Source organism: Dendropsophus ebraccatus, chromosome 8 (genome assembly GCF_027789765.1).
Source record: "Dendropsophus ebraccatus isolate aDenEbr1 chromosome 8, aDenEbr1.pat, whole genome shotgun sequence".
NCBI classification, from domain to species: domain Eukaryota; kingdom Metazoa; phylum Chordata; class Amphibia; order Anura; family Hylidae; genus Dendropsophus; species Dendropsophus ebraccatus.
In genome coordinates, this window is record NC_091461.1 from 103374185 (window position 1) to 103391583 (window position 17399).

General features: G+C 45.2%; 1 protein-coding gene across 1 annotated transcript; it reads right to left on the reverse strand.

The window, feature by feature from the left end:
• Positions 1-1183: 1183 nt before the first annotated feature.
• On the reverse strand, positions 1184-13982 carry LOC138800101 (platelet binding protein GspB-like). The gene is made up of 7 exons (XM_069981908.1): positions 11670-13982; positions 10986-11044; positions 10388-10542; positions 5312-10021; positions 3853-3977; positions 2021-2140; positions 1184-1770 (listed from the first exon to the last, which is right to left on the reverse strand). The coding sequence occupies exons 1-7, from the start codon at positions 13980-13982 to the stop codon at positions 1744-1746; spliced, it is 7509 nt and encodes a 2502-aa protein (XP_069838009.1). The 3' UTR covers positions 1184-1743.
• Between the last annotated feature and the right edge of the window lie 3417 nt (positions 13983-17399).

Below are 17399 nucleotides of genomic sequence, written 5' to 3' on the forward strand. Positions count from 1 at the left end.
TGACTGCTACTACCAAAAGTGCCACACATCTTCCATGGTTGTGTATGGTACTGCAACTTAGCCCCTTTAATTTTAATACCAGACACAACACGTAGAGAGATGTGGACCATAATGAAAGAAACTTTCAAAATGTTTCCAACCTCAGACAGATGCCTTCATCAGCACAGCAAAAAAGTGATTTAGAGCCTCCACCCTATAGCCTGATATAACCAAAGCCCGAGGCTGTGGTCGCTTCATGAACCTTGGTAACGTGGTGGCGCTGCTGTGCCATTTGAACAACCGTAATGATTCCTTATGTGGGAAAAAGTTTCAGGAAGCTGAATTCAAAGCTGCAGGAATGATGCTTAAAGGGGTTATCCAGCACTGAAAAATCATAGCCACTTTCTTCCAGAAACAGCACCGCGCTTGTCTTCAGTTCAGGTGTGGTTTGCAATTAAGCTCCATTCACTTCAATAGAGTTACAAAACCCCACCCAAACTGGAGACAAGAGCGGCGCTGTCTCTGGAAGAAAGTGGCCATGTTTTTGTAGCACTGGGTAACCCCTTTAATGCATAATTTACCATAAAACCATTCAATTTAAAGGGGAAGTTCACTTTTAATATTACCTCTTCAGAACACGGAGTTCCCCAACGCCGGACCTCCTAGCTGTTGCACAACTACTCTGCATGTCCTGACAGCCTGTGTGTTGTGGTTGAACCTTTAGCCCTCCAGCTGTTGCAAAACTATAATACCCATCATGCCTGGGCAGCCAAAGCTAAAGTTTTAGCTGTCCAGCTATTATGGGAATTGTAGGTGTGCAACAGCTGGCGGGCCAAAGGTTCCCAATCCTTGGTGTAGCGGTAACAAAATAACACAAGGTCAGAACATATAGAGATATAGCTATGCAGTAAGCACTTGAGCTCCCCCTAGAGGTGTCTCTAGACAGACAGAATTTTACTGTAAAACTCTATGGTTATGCAGGGGATTTGGAATTCTGTACCGAAAAGATTCCATAGAGTTACAAAAAAACTTTTGTTAATAAACAGTGTGGATCTATTTAGGTTCAACATACAATTACAAATGTGCAGTCAGCAGACTTTTCATGAGCTACTGACCCCCATGTTTTTGCTGTATACTGAAGTTGCGCTCAGTGACCATCTCCTATCGCCCACATAATAACAGTCCCAGAATTTGATTGCTACATCATTTCTTTATTAATATCGCCATAAATAAGATAATTTAGCATAAATCTCGTATGTAAAACCTAAAAAGCATTCTGCATTTGTACACGTCGGTATCATTTGAATCATAAAAAATATAATCATCCCATAAAAAATAAATAAAAACATTTACGTATTAACAGGCCCATCGGAGAGCGGCACGCGGAGGCAGCACACAGAGTAAGAAAGCGCGTGCATGATTGCTTATGAAGATCTGGGCAGCGTTCCGTTCTGTAAACAATGTGTCACACAGGCTGTTACCTCTTCTGCGACACTTGGGGGCGCTGCGCAAACAAGCAGCTCATGTCCATCTATGAGGAAGTCAACGGCCTCATCAGAGTTCCCCATTCACAATGGGGTTTTTAGTGCAAGTTTCTTATATAACTTCGCCTGATAAGTCAGACTCACAGCATTTACAGCAGTCTACAGAGTGATTTTGTGAGTCGTATCAGTCCTCATTGCACGTGTCCCATGGGTGAAGTGTAAACAAATTACTCAGTAATTTTCCAGCCCGTCTTATGCTTCTTCTGTTCTTGTGGTAACCTCATTGATTTACTTCATAAGAACCTCTCTGTAATGACAATTAAGTAAAATTTATGAATTTAGGCATCCTGAGCCTGTGATTAAACAGGAAGTAGATCTCTAACTCTCATAGACCTCAACAGAAATAACAGTTAAGCTGTAGTCACTAATCATGGCTCCTAGTGGGCGGAACTACAAAGTAGCCTTCCCCCTGAGGAGTGGCTTCCAGTTATTTCAATATGAAAATGAATATAGGAATCCAAAGTGAAAACCTAGCCTATGGTTCTAGTTTCTCTTACCTTGGCAGCCGGCATTTGAACCCCGACACTTCGCACCCACATTCCGGACTCAGGTGTATCACAGGCAGGAGCCTGAACACAAGGGTCAGCCACTGTACAACACAACCCCAGTCTGAAGGCCTGGAAACAAAATATCAGGAGAGGAGGTCAGGGAAAGAGGAAGAACTGGATGATTCCAATGCTTAGAACTCCACCTAGGTAGTATAGTTATTTATAACATTCCATTTACTTGCTGGAATACATGGGTACTATGATATATTATAGATGGGGATAATAAACTATTGCTCTAGCATCTTTACGTTATAGTGAACTTCATCCCCTGCTGTGTATGGCCCACCTTAACTTCCTCACTGGTGACTTGTTCTGAACTCACTTTGTGGGACCAGGTGTGTTATTATAGGGGGGATTTTTGACACAATTATTTGGATATCATTTATCAAATTGCATGACCCTATATGACAGCATTTTGTGGGAATTGTTTGTTACTGTGGCATTGTTAGATATTCACTATATTTCATTATTAGGGTACAAACCCACTTGACGTATTTGCTGCGTGAATCAGTCTTAAAAATAAGCAGGCAAACCGCAGGTTGGCTTTATACAATTGTTCTGCGTTAAAATACGCGATTGCGTATTTTTGAAGTGTGAAGCTACATGCGTTTTTCGCACAGGTTGTTAACAACTGATGCTTTGCTAACAACAAGCTTCACGCTTCAAAAATACGCAATTGCGTATTTTAATGCAGAACAATCGTATAAAGCCAACCTGCGTTTTGCCTGCTTATTTTTAAGACTGATTCACGCAGCAAATACGTCAAGTGTGTTTGTACCCTTACAGTGATACTGCAGTGCCGTATTATGTGGGAACTGTATGGTACTGTTTTTTGGCACTGTATGGCACAGCTACATAGGGCAGTACTGTGTTAGCGCTACATGGTAATGATATTTTAGTGCTCTAACTCACTATCATGTGTTTTCTATGTGTCAGTATCATACATATTATACTAGACCCTATATCCACACTATTGTGGATATAGGGTCTAGGGCTCACAAAATTCTAAGTCATTAGGGTCCACCGGGTGCATTTGGCGTCTGCAGTGTAGCAGATCACACAGATTGTTAAGCAACTCTGTACCTACAATCTGTCCCCCCAAGCCGCTTGTACCGTCGGATGGCTGCTTTTAATCCAAGATCTGTTCTGGGGTCCACTCTGCAGGTGATGCACTTATTGTCTTAAAAAAACAACTTTTAAACTTGCAGCACTGTATCAAAGTGGTGTGGCTGAGAGTTTCTGTGCCCTAGGCCTGAACCGCCCCTCTGTCCCTCCACCTCGCTCTCTTAACCATTAGGAATGCCCCGGGCAGGATTTCTCCTATTCATTGCTTGTCTAAACACTGCACAGGTGCCTTAACAATCCAGCACCTGTGCAGTGTTCAGACAAGTGATGATTAGGAGAAATCCTGCCCAGGGGCGTTCCTAATGATGAGGAGGGCAGGGAGGAGGGACAGAGGGGCGTCACAGGACTAGGGCACAGTTACTCTAGGCCATGCCAATTTGACACAGGGCTGCAAGATTCAAAGTTGTTTTTTAGGACAATAATTACATAACCTGCTAAACGGACCACAGGACAGATCTTAGATTAAAAGCAGCTATCCGAAGGTACAAGCGGTTTTTGTTTTTTTTGGGGGTGGAAGGGGCAGATTGTGGGTACAGAGTCGCTTTAAGAATTTTATTATAATAAGAAGAGACAATGAAGTTAAGAACAAGGTCTTAAACAGCTAAATAGTCTACTATAGATAGATTTATTTCCATCTTTGTTAATATTTTACATACCATGCAAATAAGTAACGGCAACAGCAGAATTGCTACGCTGATCATTACAATCAAGGCAATGGCAAAGGCAGGGAAGTGCGATCCTTCACCGCCAGCTGCAGCAGCACCAGCACCAGTAGTTGTGCCTGGAATTAGAGAAAAGAGGCATATCATAAAAGTTATGAACCTAAACCTCCAGTGATCCCCATAGTATAGGTCCAACTAAAATCTTACAATACATAGTATTGGCCTTAGACCCAGGAACATGACGCTACTGGACAGGGCCTTTTCCAGAATCACCATCTAACCTTGCAATCATACCACCATTCTACCCCCAAACAAACCTTATTCTGCCACTTATTACCTCGTCCCCATTGAATATCTAGAGTATTATTTACTATCAATAGCAGTTCAACCAAATAATACCCCCTCCCCATCTGCTGTGATTAGATGTGTTGTTTTTGTATCGGTCCTTATTGATAATATGGTACATGTTCAATGATGGAAGTAAAGATAGAATAGAGACTGTAACTGTGACTATAGGAGGAGATACATGGTAAGGCTATGTTCACACTACTTAAGTGCCATGGAAATCACGGCCGTTGTTACAACAGCCATGATTCCTGCGGCATTTACGCAGTGCTGCAGCCTGAGGGAGTCCCGGCCGGAGTGTATACACATTGGGGGAGATTTATGAAAGGGTGTAAATATACACCTGGTGTAAACTGCCCACAGCAACCAATCACAGCTCAGCTTTCAGCTCTGGTAGAATATAAGAGGAGCTGTAATTGGCTGCTGTGGGTAGTTTACACCAGATGTATATTTACACCCTTTCATAAATCTCCCCCTTGGTATACACTTTAGCCGGGATCCCTAGCGCCGCCATAGAAAACTGACATGTCAGCTTTCTGCGGCCGCAAAACCCTGTCAGTTCACACAATAGAGCGAGCGGCTCTGGCCGCTAACTCTATTGTGTGCTGTGGGGAGTTCTGATGCGGGCGCAAACTGATGCGTCTGCATCAGAATTCTGCGGCCCGAAAGATGATCCAGGATGATCTTTTCAGAGAATGGCCAATCTCTTACTAAGTGTGAACATAGCCTAATACTGATACAACTACAGTGATAACTGTATATTCTGTTAGTGATGCCTATACTTCAAGAAATGATGGGGACAGAGCTAGATTTACATTTTCGAAGCAGACTTGCTGAACTGTTCAGGTTTTGCAACCTTCTCTGAACCCAAATGCCATAGGCTGTATCCATGTTTTCCTGGCAGCCCTAGGGTGGCATCCAACTTCTCCAGCCACCGGAAGTGAAATGCCAAGCATTCGGGTTCAGAGAACGTTGCTGACCTTGAACAGTTAGCTCGACACTAATCCTAGTCTAGAGTCTTAGACACAAGTTTAGAGAAAGGGTATGTATATTTATGCACTACACATATATTTAATATAACATACAAATAAGGGAATCTATCAAGTACCTGAAATGTTGGTTGTTCCAGATGTAGTGCTACTTCTCGTGCTTGCGGTTGTAGATGTTATGCTACCACCAGCAGTGTTGGCTCCAGGAGTATTGCTGACTACTGCTGGAGTGGTGTCTTCAAGTGATATGGGGTTTCCCGTAGAATTGATGGGTAAAATATTACTGACTGCTGATGTGGTGCCTCCTCCAGAAGAAGTGCTAGGACCTGATGTGCTGTTTCTTCCATCGGTTCCAGATGTAGTGCTATTTCTTGTGCTTGCGCTTGGAGATGTTATGCTACCAGCATCAGTGTTGGCTCCAGGAGTATTGCTGACTACTGCTGGAGTGGTGTCTTCAAATGATATGGTGATTCCTGTAGCATTGATGGGTAAAATATTACTGACTGCTGATGTGGTGCCTCCTCCAGAAGAAGTGCTAGGACCTGATGTGCTGCTTCTTCCAGTTGTTCCAGATGTAGTGCTACTTCTTGTGCTTGCGCTTGGAGATGTTATGCTACCAGCATCAGTGTTGGCTCCAGGTGTATTGCTGACTACTGCTGGAGTGGTGTCTTCAAATGATATGGTGATACCTGTAGCATTGATGGGTAAAATATTACTGACTGCTGATGTGGTGCCTCCTCCAGAAGTAGTGCTAGGACCTGATGTAGTGCTTCCCCCAGAAGTAGTGCTAGGACCTGATATAGTGCTTCCTCCTGTAGAGGTGATACCTGATGTAGTGCTCAGCACTGTTGTAGTGCTACTTCCAAGTGCAGTGCTAAGTTCTGGTGTAATACTGCTTGGAGATGATGTCCTAAAAGTTGATGTGCTGCTGCCTTCTACTGCAGCAGTAGGTGGAGGTACTGTAATGGGCATAATACTACTAGCAGGTATTGTGCTGGCACTTGGTGTAGCAGTAATTTCAGTTGCTGTGCTAGGACCTGATGTAGTGCTTCCTCCAGAAGTAGTGCTAGGACCTGATGTAGTGCTTCCTCCAGAAGTAGAGCTAGGACCTGATGTAGTGCTTCCTCCAGAAGTAGTGCTAAGACCTGATGTAGTGCTTCCTCCAGAAGTAGAGCTAGGACCTGATTTAGTGCTTCCTCCAGAAGTAGTGCTAGGACCTGATGTAGTGCTTCCTCCAGAAGTAGTGCTAGGACCTGATGTAGTGCTTCCTCCAGAAGTAGTGCTAGGACCTGATGTAGTGCTTCCTCCAGAAGTAGTGCTAGGACCTGATGTAGTGCTTCCCCCAGAAGTAGAGATAGGACCTGATGTAGTTCTTCCTTCAGAAGTAGTGCTAGGACCTGATGTAGTGCTTCCTCCAGAAGTAGTGCTAGGACCTGATGTAGTGCTTCCCCCAGAAGTAGTGCTAGGACCTGATGTAGTGCTTCCCCCAGAAGTAGAGCTAGGACCTAATGTAGTTCTTCCTTCAGAAGAAGTGCTAGGACCTGATGTAGTGCTTCCTCCAGAAGTAGTGCTAGGACCTGATGTGCTGCTTCTTCCAGTTGTTCCAGATGTAGTGCTACTTCTTGTGCTTGCGCTTGGAGATGTTATGCTACCAGCATCAGTGTTGGCTCCAGGTGTATTGCTGACTACTGCTGGAGTGGTGTCTTCAAATGATATGGTGATACCTGTAGCATTGATGGGTAAAATATTACTAACTGCTGATGTGGTGCCTCCTCCAGAAGTAGTGCTAGGACCTGATGTAGTGCTTCCTCCAGAAGTAGTGCTAGGACCTGATATAGTGCTTCCTACAGAGGTAGTGCTAGGACCTGATGTACTGCTTCCTCCAGAAGTAGTGCTAGGACCTGATGTAGTGCTTCCTCCAGAAGTAGTGCTAGGACCTGATGTACTGCTTCCTCCAGAAGTAGTGCTAGGACCTGATGTAGTGCTTCCTCCAGAAGTAGTGCTAGGACCTAATGTAGTTCTTTCTTCAGAAGTAGTGCTAGGACCTAATGTACTGCTTCCCCCAGAAGTAGTGCTAGGACCTGATGTAGTGCTTCCCCCAGAAGTAGTGCTAGGACCTGATGTAGTGCTTCCTCCAGAAGTAGTGCTAGCACCTGATGTACTGCTTCCTCCAGATGTAGAGGTGATACCTGATGTAGTGCTCAGCACTGCTGTAGTGCTACTTCCAAGTGCAGTGCTAAGTTCTGGTGTAATACTGCTTGTAGATGCTGTCCTAGAAGTTGATGTGCTGCTGCCTTCTACTGCAGCAGTAGGTGGAGGTAATGTAATTGGCATAATACTACTAGCAGGTATTGTGCTGGCACTTGGTGTAGCAGTAATTTCAGTTGCTGTGCTAGGACCTGATATAGTGCTTCCTCCAGAAGTAAAGCTAGGACCTGATATAGTGCTTCCTCCAGAAGTAGTGCTAGGACCTGATGTAGTGCTTCCTCCAGAAGTAGAGCTAGGACCTGATATAGTGCTTCCTCCAGAAGTAGAGCTAGGACCTGATGTAGTGCTTCCTCCAGAAGTAGTGCTAGGACCTGATGTAGTGCTTCCCCCAGAAGAAGTGCTAGGACCTGATGTAGTGCTTCCTCCAGAAGTAGTGCTAGGACCTGATGTAGTGCTTCCTCCAGAAGTAGTGCTAGGACCTGATGTAGTGCTTCCTCCAGAAGTAGTGCTAGGACCTGATGTAGTGCTTCCCCCAGAAGTAGAGATAGGACCTGATATAGTGCTTCCTCCAGAAGTAGAGATAGGACCTGATGTAGTGCTAGGACCTGATGTAGTGCTTCCCCCAGAAGTAGAGCTAGGACCTAATGTAGTGCTTCCTCCAGAAATAGTGCTAGAAACTGATGTAGTGCTTCCTCCAGAAGAAGTGCTAGGACCTGATATAGTGCTTCCTCCAGAAGTAGTGCTAGGACCTGATGTAGCGCTTACTTCAGAAGTAGTGCTAGGACCTGATGTAGTGCTTCCCCCAGAAGTAGTTCTAGGACCTGATGTAGTGCTTCCTCCAGAAGAGGTGCTAGGACCTGATATAGTGCTTCCTCCAGATGTAGAGGTGATACCTGATGTAGTGCTCAGCACTGCTGTAGTGCTACTTCCAAGTGCAGTGCTAAGTTCTGGTGTAATACTGCTTGTAGATGCTGTCCTAGAAGTTGATGTGCTGCTGCCTTCTACTGCAGCAGTAGGTGGAGGTACTGTAATAGGGATATTACTACTAGCAGGTATTGTGCTGGCACTTGGTGTAGCAGTAATTTCAGTTGTTGTGCTAGGACCTGATATAGTGCTTCCTCCAGAAGTAGTGCTAGGACCTGATGTAGTGCTTCCTCCAGAAGTAGTGCTAGGACCTGATGTAGTGCTTCCTCCAGAAGTAGTGCTAGGACCTGATGTAGTGCTTCCTCCAGAAGTAGTGCTAGGACCTGATGTAGTGCTTCCTCCAGAAGTAGTGCTAGGACCTGATGTAGTGCTTCCTCCAGAAGTAGTGCTAGGACCTGATGTAGTGCTTCCTCCAGAAGTAGTGCTAGGACCTGATGTAGTGCTTCCTCCAGAAGTAGTGCTAGGACCTGATGTAGTGCTTCCTCCAGAAGTAGTGCTAGGACCTGATGTAGTGCTTCCTCCAGAAGTAGTGCTAGGACCTGATGTAGTGCTTCCTCCAGAAGTAGTGCTAGGACCTGATATAGTGCTTCCCCCAGAAGTAGAGCTAGGACCTGATGTAGTGCTTACTTCAGAAGTAGTGCTAGGACCTGATGTAGTGCTTCCTCCAGAAGTAGAGCTAGGACCTGATGTAGTGCTTCCTCCAGAAGAAGTGCTAGAACCTGATGTAGTGCTTCCTCCAGAAGTAGTGCTAGGACCTGATGTAGTGCTTCCTCCAGAAGTAGTGCTAGGACCTGATGTAGTGCTTCCTCCAGAAGAAGTGCTAGGACCTGATGTAGTGCTTTCTCCAGAAGAAGTGCTAGGACCTGATGTAGTGCTTCCTCCAGAAGTAGAGCTAGGACCTGATGTAGTGCTTACTTCAGAAGTAGTGCTAGGACCTGATGTAGTGCTTCCTCCAGAAGTAGTGCTAGGACCTGATGTAGTGCTTCCTCCAGAAGAAGTGCTAGGACCTGATGTACTGCTTCCTCCAGATGTAGAGGTGATACCTGATGTAGTGCTCAGCACTGTTGTAGTGCTACTTCCTCCAGAAGTAGTGGTGACTATTGGAATGGTAGTAACCCCAGGTGTTGTTGTGACACTTGGTGTGGTGGTAACCTCAAGTGTTGTGGTGACACTTGGTGTAGTAGTGACTTCAGGAGTTGTGGTGGCACTTGGTGTAGTAGTGACTTCAGGTATTGTGGTGGGACTTGGTGTAGTAGTGAATCCAGGTGTCATGGTCACACTTGGTGTAGTAGTGACTTCAGTTGTTGTGGTGGCACTTGGTGTAGTAGTGACTCCAGTTGTTGTGGTGGCACTTGGTGTAGTAGTGACTCCAGAGGTTGTGGTGGCACTTGGTGTAGTAGTGACTTCAGGTGTTGTGGTGGCACTTGTTGTAGTAGTGACTTCAGGTGTTGTGGTGGCACTTGGTGTAGTAGTGACTTCAGACATTGTGGTGGCACTTGGTGTGGTAGTGACTCCAGAGGTTGTGGTGGCACTTGGTGTAGTAGTGACTTCAGATGTTGTGGTGGCACTTGGTGTAGTAGTAACTTCAGGTGTTGTGGTGGCACTTGGTGTAGTAGTGACTTCAGACATTGTGGTGGCACTTGGTGTGGTGGTCATCAGAGCAGCAGATGATGTTGATGCAAAATATAACACAGTACCTATAATATAGAAAAAAGGATTAAGCATTGTAGTATAAAAACACATTCTGCACACAAGACATAGGGGGACATTTAGCAAAACTTACGTACAAGTACGTCAATCTTAAAAAAGGCCCCTCAACTTTTCCCCGATTGGATTTACTAAGAGGTGCATGTCTCTTAGTGAAGCCGGCCGGCCCTGCACCTGGCGCAGGCATTGCGGGTGCCGAGAGCAAGTGTAGATTTGTATCATGATTTACACCTGTGAGCATGCATAAATCATGATAAATCTAGCATTAGAGCATTATGTGGCTACATTGACTAAGGATTGCCTAAGGATCTGGAGGCCTAGTTGAAATTGTTACTATGGTCCTGTGGGATACTTACCATTAAATGTGATGCTTAAGACATCCACTGTCAGGTTTCCAAGGAGGTCTGAATCTTTCACATTTTCAAACAGTTCTCGTATGGCAGTAATATTCACAGGTACAGGGGTGTCATTCGGTAAGATGATTTGTAGCTCAACTTTGACGGATCCCTCACTGTTGGAACAATTAATTATTATATATGTAAATAGACAGGTTTACATACATAGTGTCATCTGTATCATGCGGAAGCTGCAGGGTGGAAACAGGACTTCTACACTGGTGGAATGCAAGTGGTAACTGCCAACATCCCACCGCACTCCATCAATGTGCTGCCCTTCTAGAAAATACATTATCAGTATGTTATAGCGCCATCATGAGGCCAGTAAAGGCTGGTTTCCATCTCCTGTACAAGGGCACACTCCATAGCATCTGCACATAGTAAGGAGTTCCCCCAAATACTGCACAGTAAAGTCTCTCACCAGAGGTTCCTACATTGATTCACACAACTATCATGTTAATATTTCCCATTGAAAGATGTGATGAGGTTACAGCTATAGGTTATGGCTCTTTATTAGTTTATCACACTCAGATGTTATACAGTAGATGGTTGTACTCACGTGAAGTTGGTTATAACTATCGACACGTTTTTGAACATTTGGTCCAGGATTGTCTTTAACTGTGTGGAAAGAAAACAAGATATTACAGAGAATGTCCGAAGTTGCGGCTTAAGACATCCACCATGTAGACTGTACACTTATACACATAGGGGGTGATTTATCAGAGGGTGTAAAATTTAGACTGGTGCAAACTGCCCACAGCAACCAGTCACAGCTCCTACTTTATTTACCAGAGGTTAAAGCTGAGCTGTGATCGGCTGCTGTGGACATTTGTTCACTTCCTATAGTCACTATTCAGATTCAGATACCATCCTGGGCCAAACAATTAAGCCTCGCCATCCCTAGACACAGGGCTATGTTATCTACCAGGCTTTGGCCGCATGCAAACTTTGGATCAGTTTAAACTATTGCTCTATGGTGCTACAACCAAATTGTTGTAGTAGAGGTCATAGATTATTAACCCCATGTATATTAGTTTGGTCAGTAGGTGCATACATGTAAAATATCCTTTTTTTTCTAAACAGGGAATCTCTATTGATCTATCTCCCGAAATCTGCAGCATCTGTCTGCCCTGGATTTATATTAATCTGTTCATAGTCAAAACTGCACTATGTGAGAATCTCTAGATATCAATAATGTGATGGATTTTGCTCTTTGTGATGTAAATTTCATTTTGATACTTACAGGACCCACTATTCTTTTCTCCAGATCTTTAAAGGCCGCAGAGTTTCTGTTATTTAGATCGTCAGTGAATGTTTCCTCAGGCAGTCTAAAAGTCATATCCGTGATAATCTTTTCTTCCTCTGGTCCCCCAGTCTCCTGTGGTTCAGTCCTAACTGTAATGGTTGTGGTAGTCATTGTTTCTATTGTCGGCAATGCATTAGTTGGAGGCTCATTGTTAGTTTGAGAAATGGTGCTAATTCCAGGCTCAGTACTTCTTACAGCCTGTGTTTTGGTCATACTTGGCGTGGTGGTGACTTTAGGTGTTGTGCTGACACTTGGTATAGTGGTGACTGCAGGTGTAGTAGTGAATTTAGGTGTTGTGGTGGCACTTGGACTGGTGGTGACTTCAGATGTTGTGGTCACACTTGGTGTGGTGGTTCCTTCAGGAGCTGTGGTGGTGTCTTCAAATGTTGTGGTCACACTTGTTGTAGTGGTAACTTCAGGAGTTGTGGTCACGCTTGGTGTAGTGGTAACTTCAGGAGTTGTGGTCACGCTTGGTGTAGTGGTGACTTCAAGAGTTGTGGTGACACTTGATGTGGTGGTTAATTCAGGAGTTGTGGTAGCACTTGGAGTTGTGGTGACTTCAGATGTTGTGGACACACTTGGTGTGTTGGTGATTTCTGGAGTTGTGGTGACACTTGGTGTGGTGGTTAATTCAGGAGTTGTGGTGACACTGGATGTGGTGGTGAGTCCAGGCGTTGTGGTCACACTTGGTGTGGTGGTGACTTCAGGAGTTGTGGTGGCACTTGGTGTGGCAGTTAATTCAGGAGTTGTGGTGCCACTTGGTGAAGTAGTGACTCCAGGTGTTGTGGTGTTACCTGGTGTGGTGGTGAGTTCAGGAGTTGTGGTGGCACTTGGTGTAGTAGTGACTCCAGGTGTTGTGGTGGCACTTGAAGTGGTGGTGACTTCAGGAGTTGTGGTCACACTTGGTGTGGTGGTGACTTCAGTAGTTGTGGTGGCGCTTGGCGTGGTGGTTAATTCAGGAGTTGTGGGGACACTGAGTGTGGTGGTGGGTTCAAGAGTTGTAGTCACACTTGGAGTGGTGGTGACTTCAGGAGTTGTGGTGACACTTGGTGTGGTGGTTAATTCAGGAGTTGTGGTGACACTTGGTGTGGTGGTGAGTTCAGGAGTTGTGGTGGCACTTGGTGTAGTAGTGACTCCAGGTGTGGTGGTGGCACCTAAAGTGGTGGTGACTTCAGGTGTGGTGGTGGCACTTGGTGTAGAAGTGACTCTAGGTGTTGTGGTGGCTCTTGGTGTGGTAGTGACTCCAGGTGTTGTGGTGGCACTTGGTGTGGTGGTGAGTTCAGGAGTTGTGGTGGCACTTGGTGTAGTAGTGACTCCAGCTGTTGTGGTGGCACTTGGTGTGGTGGTGAGTTCAGATGTTGTGGTGGCACTTGGTGTAGTAGTGACTCCAGGTGTTGTGGTGGCACTTGGTGTTGTGGTGAGATCAGGAGTTGTGGTGGCACTTGGTGTAGTAGTGACTCCAGGTGTTGTGGTGGCACTTGGTGTAGTAGTGACTCCAGGTGTTATGGTGGCACTTGGTGTAGTAGTGACTCCAGGTGTTGTAGTGGCACTTGGTGTTGTGGTGAGTTCAGGAGTTGTGGTGGCACTTGGTGTAGTAGTGACTCCAGGTGCTGTGGTGGCACTTGGTGTAGAAGTGACTCCAGGTGTTGTGGTGGCACTTGGTGTAGTAGTGACTCCAGGTGTTGTGGTGGCACTTGGTGTTGTGGTGAGTTCAGGAGTTGTGGTGGCACTTGGTGTAGTAGTGACTCCAGGTGTTGTGGTGGCACTTGGTGTAGTAGTGACTCCAGGTGTTGTGGTGGCACTTGGTGTGGTAGTGACTCCAGGTGTTGTGGTGGCACTTGGTGTTGTGGTGAGTTCAGGAGTTGTGGTGGCACTTGGTGTAGTAGTGACTCCAGGTGTTGTGGTGACACTTGGTGTTGTGGTGAGTTCAGGAGTTGTGGTGGCACTTGGTGTAGTAGTGACTCCAGGTGTTGTGGTGGCACTTGGTGTAGTAGTGACTCCAGGTGTTGTGGTGGCACTTGGTGTTGTGGTGAGTTCAGGAGTTGTGGTGGCACTTGGTGTAGTAGTGACTCCAGGTGTTGTGGTGACACTTGGTGTAGTAGTGACTCTAGGTGTTGTAGTGGCACTTGGTGTAGTAGTGACTCCAGGTGTTGTGGTGGCACTTGGTGTTGTGGTGGCGCTTGGCGTAGTGGTTAATTCAGGAGTTGTGGTGACACTAAGTGTGGTGGTGGGTTCAGGAGTTGTAGTCATACTTGGAGTGGTGGTGACTTCAGGAGTTGTGGTGACACTTGGTGTGGTGGTTAATTCAGGAGTTGTGGTGCCACTAGGTGTAGTAATGACTCCAGGTGTTGTGGTGGCACTTGGTGTGGTGGTGAGTTCAGGTGTTGTGGTGGCACTTGGTGTAGTAGTGACTCCAGGTGTTGTGGTGGCACTGGGTGTGGTGGTGGGTTCAGGAGTTGTGGTCACACTTGGTGTGGTGGTGACTTTAGGAGTTGTGGTGCCACTTGGTGTAGTAGTGACTCCAGGTGTTGTGGTGGCACTTGGAGTGGTGGTGAGTTCAGGTGTTGTGGTGGCACTTGGTGTGGTGGTTAATTCAGGAGTTGTGGTGACAGTTGGTGTGGTGCTGAGTTCAGGAGTTGTGGTGGCACTTGGTGTGGTGGTTAATTCAGGAGTTGTGGTGCCACTTGGTGAAGTAGTTACTCTAGGTGTTGTGGTGGCACCTGGTGTGGTGGTGAGTTCAGGTGTTGTGGTGGCCTTTGGTGTAGTAGTGACTCCAGGTGTTGTGGTGGCACTTGGTGTGGTGGTGAGTTCAGGAGTTGTGGTGGCACTTGGTGTAGTAGTGACTCCAGGTGTTGTGGTGGTGACTTCAGGAGTTGTGGTCACACTTGGTGTGGTGGTGACTTCAGTAGTTGTGGTAGCGCTTGGCGTAGTGGTTAATTCAGGAGTTGTGGTGACACTGAGTGTGGTGGTGGGTTCAGGAGTTGTAGTCACACTTGGAGTGGTGGTGACTTCAGGAGTTGTGGTGATACTTGGTGTGGTGGTTAATTCAGGAGTTGTGGTGCCACTTGGTGTAGTAATGACTCCAGGTGTTGTGGTGGCACTTGGTGTGGTGGTGACTTTAGGAGTTGTGGTGCCACTTGGTGTAGTAGTGACTCCAGGTGTTGTGGTGGCACTTGGAGTGGTAGTGACTTCAGGAGTTGTGGTGGCACTTGGTGTAGTTGTCCCAGGAAATAGAGTTGTACCTATATAATATAAAACACATATTAGAATAATGATTTTCTTATTCTTGTTTTCTTGTTTTATAGGTACAAGGTGCCCAGAACCATAGCACAGCCCTTAGTTAATATAAAGGATCACATTTTATATATTAAATATATAAATATAGTATGCTGTAGGCCATATAGGAGATTCAATTTACTATTGATTTATATTGTTTAAAAAAAACACATTTCAGTGTATATTTTTCAGTTTTTTTGGGCACAATAGAACAGACTACTATGCTATGAATAGTATGGAAAGCAGTGATATGTAGATAAATGCATAAGAAAATATAAAGAAATTAATCTGCACAGAATTTTTCACCTAAATCCGACATTTAAGAGGTCAGAGGTTATGACACCTATACTTGTTCTGACCAAAGAAACTAAAAAAGGAACAGCCGGCAAATAAGAGTCATGATCTACTAATGTCTCATGGATCAGAATGCTTCTTTACCATTAAATGTGACGCTTTGAGGATCCACTGTCAGATTTCCCAGCTGGCCTCTTCTCATCTCATCGAGTACCCGTTGCATTTCTGTAATGCTTATGGGGACCATAGTGCCATCAGGAAAGACCAATTGTACAACCGTGTCCACCGATCCATTGCTGTGAGAAATAACATGAAAATTTTAAAATTAAATTGAAAGTTGTAAATACACAGCCCCCCAGCACCACCATTGTGCAGTCATCATACAGGAATATCAACCACACAGCATTAAAGGAGAAGTCCAGTGAAAATTTTTATTTAAGTATTGTATTGCCCCCCAAAAGTTATACAAATCACCAATATACACTTATTATGGGAAATGCTTATAAATTGCTTTTTTCCTGCACTTACTACTGCATCAAGGCTTCACTTCCTGGATAGCATGGTGATGTCACTTCTTGGATAACATGGTGATGTCACTTCCTGGATAACATGGTGATGTCACTTCTTGGATAAAATGGCAATGTCACGACCCGACTCCCAGAGCTGTGCGGGCTGTGGCTGCTGGAGAGGATGATGGCAGAGGGATGCTCAGTGTCCCCCCAGTGCCCTGTGTCCCTCAGTGTCCCCCTGCCATCATCCTCTCCAGCAGCCACAGCCCGCAGAGCTCTAGGAGTCAGGTTGTGACATCACTATTTTATCCAGGAAGTGAAGCCTTGATGCAGTAGTAAGTGCAAGGAAAAAAAACACTTTATAAGCATTTCCCGTAATAAGTGTAAATTGGTGATTTGTATAACTTTTGGGGGGCAATACAATACTTTAATAAAAATTTTCACAGGACTTCTCCTTTAAAGGGGCTGTCTACTGTCCTGCTAGCAGGTTCCCTGGCAATAAGCTGATTCTGAGGGTCTCATGAATCTTCCTACAATTTGTGTTTCTTGTTATATAAGAGGTGTATTCCTATCTACACTAAAATACTTGTCAAGTTAAATATTTCTGCAAATACAGTCATTTAGCAAACTTGCCTCCGTCTCCTGATATGGCACTCTATCCCTCCCATTGTTAGTAACTAGTTGTCTAGGTGACCAACCACTACTCTGCTCTAAAAGCAAAGGTCAGGTAGGTGTTTATATAGCTATAGGGATATATCTCAATACATCTACACTATAGGGGGAGATTTATCAAACATGTTGTAAAGTGAAACTGGCTCAGTTGCCCCTAGCAACCAATCAGATTCCAGTTTTCATTCCTCACAGACTCTTTGGAAAATGAAAGGTGGGATCTGATTGGTTGCAAGGGGCAATTAAACCAGTTTCACTTTACCCCACGTTTGATAATTCTCCCTCTATATCTATATATGAACACCATTGCTTTTAGAGCAGGGTGGTGGCCAGTAACCTAGACAATGAGCTGTCAAGATTGGAAGGGAAAGAGCAGCATATCAGGAAAAGAAGACAAGTTTGATAAGCTCTACAAGTTTAACTATGTTAGCTAAGATGAGAACCTTCCCTGTAGGTCACACTGGACAAGTTCAACATAGATTTTTTCTGACACTGATTTGAAATCCATGTTAGTGAGAAATCACAAGTGACATATCGCCTCTCTGATGCGGAATCCCTGCAGATTCTTTGCTACGTGGATGGGGGTGAGGCACATTAAATAGGGAAAATCTGCATCCAAAACCTCAGGTGAATTTGGCTATACCTCTATCCTCCGCCAATCTCCGTATTGGGCCCGCCAGCTTTGTTATGAATAGAGCTGCAGGTACAGCGTGTGACCCGCAGCTCTATTCATTCCTATGAAGCCGAATGAAAGAGGCGAATACTCCAGAAGAGCACTGTACTCAGCTCTTTCCGCCGGCTCAATAGGAATGAATAGAGCCGCGGGTCATGCGCCGTACTCATGGACCTATTCATAACAAAGCCATCGGGGTCCAATATGAAGATTAACTGGGGTTACAGAGGTCAGACACTCCGCAAT

What these genes read in the sequence shown, in the direction of transcription:
- LOC138800101 (XM_069981908.1), bottom strand. Translation starts at nt 13,982, where the DNA reads ATGACTACAACTCCTGAACCCACCACCACACTTAGTGTCACCACAACT. An exon ending in AGAAAAGAATAGTGGGTCCT is followed by an intron (nt 11,045 to 11,669) that starts GTAAGTATCAAA and finishes CTTTCCACACAG; the next exon opens with TTAAAGACAATCCTGGACCA. An exon ending in TGGAACAACCAACATTTCAG is followed by an intron (nt 3,978 to 5,311) that starts GTACTTGATAGA and finishes CTCTAATTCCAG; the next exon opens with GCACAACTACTGGTGCTGGT.